Here is a 9,033-nt window from a genome sequence, read left to right as displayed (position 1 = left end):
GTGAGGGTTTGGTTTAGGAAATAGAACATGATGTGCGTGTGTGTTCGCATCATTAGTTCAATATAAAAACAATTTAAGTCACTGGAACTTCCCTACCATAATAGAATGACAAGTGTGTGTGCGTGTGTGAGAGAGACAGAAAGAGAGAGAGACAGAGACTTTGCAATACAATATATTCTACCGATGCAGTGCTGCAGGGTGTGCATGTGCAAATCTCAAAATCATAAAAAATATTACAATTTACCATCAGACATCCCCAGTTAAACACTATAGTCCCATCTTCATATTGACAAGTACGCACCATTCACACATAATTTTGATAAAACTTACGTTTTTCACCTCATCAGCCTTTCTACAGATCATCCAATTTAGCTTGTCCAGCTATACAATTCGCCACACTGTTCTCCGTGTTTTCAAATACCTGTATTCTAAGTATTCTGCAATATTCTTGGAACATTCTGCAAAAAAAAAAAAAAAAAAAAAAAAAGTCAAGACAAAAATTACAGGTTGATAAAACAGCCATATTGAGAAATAAACACACTGTGCAATATTCTCAACATCAAATCTCCAGAACAGTTTGGACGGATTTATACAAGTGCCTTCAAGAACGAGCAAGATAATCAGAAACCATAAGATATTCTTTCCATTTTGTATGTATATATATATATATATATATATATATATATATATATAGAGAGAGAGAGAGAGAGAGAGAGAGAGAGAGAGAGAGGGGCGGTAAAATCATGAATTGATGTTGACAGAATTCATTTCCTCTGTCGCTGCATTCAACAGGAAAAACAACGGGAGTCTCTAGAGTTGAAACATATTCCATATAAACCCACATCGATGAATGTCGTGCGGAATGCCGTTTTGTCAGAACACAAGCAGACGGAACGAGGAGTTTGTTCAAATAAGGCTAAACGTTTGAGAAGCCTTCTTTCCTTATAACAAAACATGTATGTTGAATATCTTAACGTTAAACCTGCATTTGAACGGAGGTTGAAACTTATGTTGGAAAACCTCCACTGCAACATCCCTCCCTTGATTCCTCACGATTAATCGTTGTCTTTAATGACTGTATGGCTTTATTATTCGCGTCACACAGAAGCGTATTTTCTTTGAGGGCTGACCAGGATGAGTAACACGACATCGATCGTGCGTTGAGTCATTTGACAAATCCATATTTGATTCTGGGTGGAGAGAGAGAGAGAGAGAGAGAGAGAGAGAGAGAGAGAGAGAGAGAGAGAGAGAGAGAGAGAGAGGAGGAGACTCGCGGGCTTGTCTTCTTGTCTCTTGTGAGGATTTTTGCAAGACCAAAAGACGTATTATCGCCTAAGCTTTCTTTCTTTCTCTCAAATGTAATAAGCAGAACCTGCTCCGAGCGAAAAGCCTCCGCGAAGTCCTCGACGGGGAGGATGTTACGGATATCTCACCTGACATCGATTTTCGGCAACATTTTCCCCTGACCGTTATACGCAACGCGTTATTCAGAACGAAAACTTTTTGCCGCCTTTATTTCTTTTTAAAAAATACATCGGTTACAACTCAGTCGAGATGGTTTTACAGCGGCGTTATGACATCAGCGTGGATTGGACGCTTTTTAGTCGAATATCGCTGCACTTTAATCCGTTTTGCGTGGAAGTGTGTCTGATTTAAGGACTTGTCATTATTGAAAGGTACTGTATGCATTTTAGTTTGTTTGCCTGTCTTTTTCTTTGTTAAAAGAAATAATGCAGAATATCTAAGCAACAAGCGTCGCCATACGATGCGCACTTTCCCAAGGAATAACGCATCCTTCTTGCGCGGTGTTTTTGGAGAAAACCTCAACGTATTCCCACATCAATCTTACTTTGATAAGGTCTATGGTCGTTATTAAGATCAAATCTGTTTTTGTTTACCTGTAAATACTGTGAAAAGTGCCTTTTTCCGTTTCCTAACGACAAGGAGACCATGGCTTGCTTTCCATGGCGGGTATTTTGGATAATTCAAGCGCTTGTGGATGTGACACTTTCGCAGGAAATTTACGCTCCTCATTCCATCAGAATTGAGGGAGATTTGACCCTGGGTGGCCTTTTCCCGGTCCATGCCCGTGGGGTCTCCGGGGAACCGTGTGGAGATATCAAGAAGGAGAACGGGATACACCGGTTGGAGGCGATGCTTTACGCCTTGGACCAAATCAACAGTGACGACGAGCTTTTGCCCAACATCACTTTAGGTGCTCGGGTTTTAGACACATGTTCGCGAGACACGTACGCTTTGGAGCAATCGCTTACTTTTGTGCAAGCTCTCATACAGAAAGACACGTCGGATGTGAGGTGTACGAACGGCGAGCCCCCGGTGTTTGTCAAACCCGAAAAGGTGATTGGAGTCATAGGGGCTTCGGCGAGTTCAGTGTCCATCATGGTCGCTAATATACTGCGACTGTTCCAGGTGAGTCTGAGCTGAAGTGCCCAATAGTAGCCTATACCACATGTGCTGGAATGAGTCTTTGCGTCATGCTTTCATGTAATTTCACCCCGTATGATTACATGACATATGATTTACAACAACGCGTATGATTTAAAACACCTCACTGCATAACACAGTACAATATAATGAGTTGTTAGTGTGTAAAAGCATTATGCGTTTGTAAATCATTTGTGTAGCCAGAGGAGGTTGTTAGTCAAAATCAATGAATCGATCAGGCATCGACTCTTCGCACAGGCAGAGAGGCTTTTTAACAGGTTTCTTTGTCTTTCGCTCTCTATTCATTTTTAATTTCAAAGATCTTTACTGGCAAGTTTGCTTGCTGCAATCAATATTACCAACGCTTCTATTCTATTCTATTCTATTCTATTCTATTCTATTCCATTCATTCCATTCTATTCTATTCTATTCTATTCTATTCTATTCTATTCTATTCTATTCCATTCCATTCTATTCTATTCTATTCTATTCTATTCTTTTCCATTCCATTCCATCCTATTCTATTCTATTCTATTCTATTCTATTCTATTCTATTCTATTCTATGCTATTCTATTCTGTTCTAGATTACCAATGCATCAATATATTCTAATTTCTAATCGTATTTAGTATTAAAATTGTATTAATATGCAATAAAAAAGATAAATGCTTATGTATATCTTAATTAATCTTCAATTTCAAGTTCTTTATTGGCATCCTTGCTATGTATATTATATTAAATAACACATTTTGATGCCATAGAATTAAAATATAATTCAATAGAGTACAAATTTAACATTTTGCTCTGTATTTATCTGTGTTCTTCTTTCCAATGTTTTGTATTATTATTATTATTATTATTATTATTATTATTAAATTCAGCTTTCTGGAGGCAGGTCACTCTATAGATTCCATACAATAAACTGGATGCTGTGTTTGCCCACCATTCCTGCATTGAAAGAAATGTTCTATTTCGTTCTCTGTTCCCACAACATTAGGAAATTAGATTATCTAATTCAGTCAGATGATCTTAAATCGTACATTTTGGCAGATACACCGGGAACATGTAAAAGATCTGAGAACAAATTATTTGGAATGTACAATAAACCACAAACGAGAATATGTACAATCCCCAGCCTAATTTATCAAAATCAATCCTTGCAGGGACTTAAATGAACTACTTGCAGTATCCAAAACGTAAACGTGTCCAAATATGGCATGTGAAGTGATAATTGCGTCCCGCCCCTTGGTTCTGAAGTGTGTGATCACTGATACAGCAATTAAAACAGTAACAGTCTATACAGTTGCCTGTAATGATGTGAGAGGATTATTCAGCCTTATCTATGTTCTGCATCAGAGATAAACACAGCTAATGACATCCCACTGGTCTACTAGGATAATGCAAACCTCATTCTTCTCCATCATTTTTTGCTCTGTTTACCAATGTTCTCTTTTGGTCTTATACACGGGTAGTTTAAGATCTCTAAGCATCAAATCTGGGTGGTGAAACTTGAATGTTACAGGTTCATTACAAGGTCTATTTGCGGCTTTCTGTCAATAATTTTCACTTGTAAACACAAGCAAAAATTGTGGTTACAGTAAAACACTGAGAATGGAAGTAAATGGGGCAACACAATAAAAGTATAGCCACAAGACTTTATACATGTTAAGATGACATTAGTGTGCACCTGCGTATTCAACACATTCTTACTCCCAGCTCGTCACATATTGACGCTTGTTCAGGACATCTCGGCTTCACTTTTTAATGCGCAGGGTACTGTAATTTTTCGACGTGCACGCTGCACCATTGCTTTAAATGACAAAGCTTTGGGATCATACACTTTTATCGCCATAAATTGGGTTATAATGTTGCCAGTATGTTGGGGTGTGATTTTCAATTTAATCAACCAGCGTAATTTTATTTACATTTATTTCATTTACACTATTTAGACATGTTTGAGCATGTAACCCAACACCACCCCTAAACCTACTCAATTTCTACTTTTACAAATGCAAAGAATTGACTGTGTCTTAATCTGACGCATAATGCAAACAACTGAATGCAATGGCGTACCGTGCACGTCGAAAAATCAGAAGAATGATGAGTCGGGAGGGAGAATGTTGGCTTTCTACATCCTATCATGACCACGTAAAGTTGGTAAGCCCTGTAAACTTTAAAATTACTTATTACATTTAAAAGATCAGTTAAATATAACTCAATAATTAACTAAAAATGAAACCACTTAGAACAGTATTCCTACTACTAATGACAATTTATACAACATAATACAAGAAAGAATAACACAGGTACATCTGTAAGATGTCTGCTAAAGATCTGTTAATCTGGAAATCATCTGCTGTGTAAAAACATCTGATAAGCGTTTTGCATGCATTCTAAATCTTAAACATCTTAAAGACATCTTCTAAATGTCTATATGACATCTAACAGGAAACATCCTATTCCTTATGAGCAACCATAAAAAAAACATTAAAAAAAACATCTTGCAGACATCAAATAGACGTCTTCGAGATGTACTTGTGCTATCAGGGAAGTGACTTGTCCAGATGACTTCCATTAGCCTATGTCAACTAGAGCTGCCCCCTAATAGTTGACTAAACGTTTGTCGACCAATTTTATTAGTCGGGTAGTCGAAGGAAAATAAAATCCTCTCCAAGTGGCGCAGTCAGAAAGGGACAGATCGTTAACGGCGGGTCCTTGTGGGAATTACAGCATGTCGGGCAGGAAATCCAAATGTTCACCTATCATCCATCAACCTCAAATATGGCTTGTCATTTGAAACATGTAAGTAGTAGCAACATACTATAATCCATATATCGACTTATCACACAATATATGTATATGACCTCGATAATTTTTGCCCATTATGTTTAAATTTTTCCGATCCCTCTGTTATCTCGTCTGCTCTCCATGACAGAGGCGAAAGCGAGGCTATGGCAGCTTCTTCTACACAGGGGTGCGTTTCCCGAAAGCATAGCCAACTATGGTCGCAAGTTCCGTCGTTATCAGCATAGTTCAACGAGTCAGTGTTTCCCGAAACCATCGTTCCAACGAACATTCGCAAACAGCATCGCAAAGTTGTGTGGCTGGAATGACAGCTCTCGAGCTGTGGTTAGAAGCAGAGTTTCTAGATTGCATGACATGTGGACTTAAAAAATCCTTATCTTGAGCAAAATAAGCAAGCTGACATTCAGTACAACCTGTGTCTTTTATTTAGAATACATACAAATGTCAATTACGTCTTTGAGTTTGTCAAGAGACTTAAAGCACTGTTTTTGAAGACTGCGCATGTGCGAACGTGCTCTACTAAGTAAGAACGAGCCTATGATTGAATCTGGAAATAAAGAGAAATATCCATACAAGTGCCTTCTATGCATTTGCAGGTGTGTGTTTTCCCCCCTACTTGCTAATTGTGCACTTTTAGTTAGAAAATGTTTATTAGTTTTTCAAGGTTTGTTCATGTAGGATATAAATTTTTTGACAGTACTTCCATTACCTAAATATTCTTAAGAATTCAAACTTCATTGCCATTTAAAAGTGTGTAGGCTTACTTGCATTATTATGCTGTTATATTATGATTCAGTGGCATAAAATGGTTTTAAAATGACAATAATATCGTTTAGCGCAATTATTTCCGGGACAATATATCGGCCAACAAAATGTAGTTATCGTTACAGGCCTACCTGTATGGGGGTGTAAGCAGATTGTACAAAAATTTGTCACCAATTCACCAAAATGCTAAATAGTTACAAACCGTCATGAGATTGTGTTGGATCTTTACAGTATTTAAAGCCCTAAACTAAGAACTAAATGAACATTGAGGTATTATTCATGTCAGACATCTTGGGTACTTGTGAGTGTGTGTGGTTATCGAGAGTTTACATGAAGTGTTCACAACCCTTTAGTTTTATAAAAACTAAATATGGACCGATGTGCTCTATTGCACTACAAGAGCTCACAAAATGTAGACATGGATTTATTAGTCGCTCGTGTGTTGTTGCATTAATACTTTTACAGTAAATGGCATTAGCTACATGCACTCACATGTGAAACTGCAATATTTATGTCACTTTCCTCCAGCTTCCTACCACACGGCTAATGGCTAGAGCGGTTTCAGCAGACCTCACAGATCTGTTCTTAGAGCTTGACTTTTTGCCCTTCATAGACTGTTTATAAAGTATTTACGGAAATACACCCATACGCATGGGACATTATGCCAGCCGGCCTGTGTCACAGACCCTCAGTTGTGAGCATTAAGAAACACATTTAAAAGCCCATGTTGCGGCCCGCTAGCCACCTGCATCCTTTCAGAAAAGTGTTTGCTTATTTCCCTGTGGCCTCACACTTGCTCTGAGTCTCTGACTGCTTTTATATGCTCCAGGGCTGGGATTTCACAAAGCATCCCCGTTGGCCGCAAGCTTTTCCCGAGTGCGATGAGAGCTGCGGTGATGAGAGTTAATGTGAAGAGGGCAATGCACTCTGACACAATTCATGAGGCATACAAGCAATTTGAACACATTTTGACTCAAAACACTTGTGACGCAACAGGCCCCAAATTTCATTTGGTTCTGATGGAGCTCATGATATGTTGCTTTTAATACTATATATAAATACTCCATTGCTTTAGTGGTTTATAGTTTGTTTTTAGCAGGAAAGTGAGGGGAAGTACAATTCAGGACATGGCCATGGCAAGTGTACGTCAAGTCATAGGCTTTTGGGTTTGAAGACAACATGAAATTAAAATCGACCTCATTGATTTTCTAAATAAACATTACTGGTCTTAATGTAAAGAAGCCTGTTTCCACCTAAAAAAGTCACATTGTGAGATATAAAGTCGCAAATTACGTAATGGCATTATCGAACTTTGAATGTGAAGCATCAGCGCATAAAATGACTTGCTAAAAAGTTTCACTCATAGTTTTAAACTCTCATCGTGAGATATAAACTAAACTAAAACTAAACTAAAATTGCAAGAAAAAGTCACGTTGTTAGGTATAAAGTCACATTGTGAGATATAGTCGAAATTGCGTAATGGCATCTTTGAAATTCAAATGTGAAGCATATTTGCAGAAGTTTATGTTTAAAAGTTGTTTAAAAGCCGTCGTCAAAACGATCACCGTTCACATGGATCTGCGAAAATGACAAAAAATGCTGTATTATTCATGCCAGGCCAGTAGATGGCGATGTCACTTTGTAAAGAAACACTACATACCCATAGACTGAACACGTAATACGCATTCGCATGACATCATCGTTTTCACAAATTCACGTTTTTGTAGTTTACACGCAAATGAAAACGGTATCGTTTTCATAAACTTGCATTTTGAATCCCACTTTCAAAATTTTTAGGCCCCCATCATGTACATGAACGGCCAAAACGCATAAAAAGTTTTGCATTTTTAGTTGAAAACAGTGTCGTGTAAACAGCCCAAAAGTCACATAGTTGGGTATAAATCCCACATTTCGCAAAATAAAGTTGAAATTGCAGCAAATGTCAAAATTATGAGATAAATTTGCTTTTGCGAGATAAAAAGTTATCATTTAACGTCACATTTTAAGTTTTAAACTGACATTGTAAGATATAAATTTGTAATTATTTATTTATTTATGTAGGCTACTCATTCTGAAGTGGTAACGATCCCCTTAACTATTGTCATATGGTAAAGAAGAAAATAAATTGTAAATGCCTCGCATTACAGAAGTGAAATGGGTTGCAAATGTATTTCATGTTGACTTTAATACTACAGGCAGATGAATGTTGACACACTCATTTGCATCTGGAAACAGAAGCAGTGTTATTTTTATGGATTGAAATACAGAAACGTCCGTGTTTCGCCATTAAAACAATGACTAAAATGACTCCGGAATAACAGGACGCTTCTTGTCATAATGATTCTCCATAGTCTGTCAGTGACTATTGATTTCTCTGACGTCTCGCTGGTGTGCTGGCCCAGGAGGTTTGCTGCCTTGAGCTCTAGTAAATACAGTATATGTTTGCTATCACTCACTCTTAGGCCACCAACATAAAAGTGACAACAGCCACAGTGACAGAAGTCTAAAAATATCAGTGCTGTGGGACTCATTTCTCACAGAAGCCATAACCTACAAACCCAGGAATTCTTCAGCATAGATTTTTTTTTTAAACCAGTGAGAAGCAAGCCTTAAAATGGCATTTCTTCCCAGTATTACTGTAATTATTATTAGCGGGTTTAAAACACTGCAAATGTAACTCAATATACCTTAGAGACTTAAAGGTTGATCCAGAACACCTTGGTGGAAATGTAAATACCATGTACATCTATATGGTACTAGTCATTAGCTATGTTTCCATCCAAAGTTGGAATAATTGGAATATCGCATAAAACGTTCGGATTCCTGGTGTTTGGGAACACAATCATGTGAGACGCTTCTGGGAGGGAATAGAACAAATCATTTTGATGACTGACTTTGGATCAGGCGTTTTCAGAATGACCAACCCAACATTTGAGATGCTGTGAAAGGAAATTGGTCCACTGGTTAGTTTCCCAATCACATCCTCTGTTGAGGCAAAATATCACATGTGTTTCCAATG

General features: G+C 37.8%; 1 protein-coding gene across 3 annotated transcripts in view; it reads left to right on the top strand.

Annotated features, from left to right (window-relative positions):
• The first annotated feature begins 1,109 nt into the window (after window positions 1-1,109).
• The window catches only part of grm7 (glutamate metabotropic receptor 7), a 221,421-nt gene continuing 213,497 nt past the window's right edge, over window positions 1,110-9,033 (top strand). Inside the window, exon 1 of one of the 3 annotated variants that reach the window (XM_082137816.1) lies at window positions 1,110-2,430. In XM_082137816.1, the coding sequence (XP_081993942.1) occupies window positions 1,951-2,430 (480 nt within the window). In that variant the 5' untranslated portion in view covers window positions 1,110-1,950. The remainder of the gene's footprint in view (window positions 2,431-9,033) is intronic. The other 2 variants (XM_082137815.1, XM_082137817.1) reach the window with 2 other exon arrangements.

Source organism: Leuciscus leuciscus (assembly GCF_965113295.1).
Source record: "Leuciscus leuciscus genome assembly, chromosome: 15".
In the NCBI taxonomy this organism is placed as follows: domain Eukaryota; kingdom Metazoa; phylum Chordata; class Actinopteri; order Cypriniformes; family Leuciscidae; genus Leuciscus; species Leuciscus leuciscus.
The sequence above is the reverse complement of the archived record's forward strand: the minus strand, read 5'-3'. Positions and strand labels throughout refer to the sequence as shown.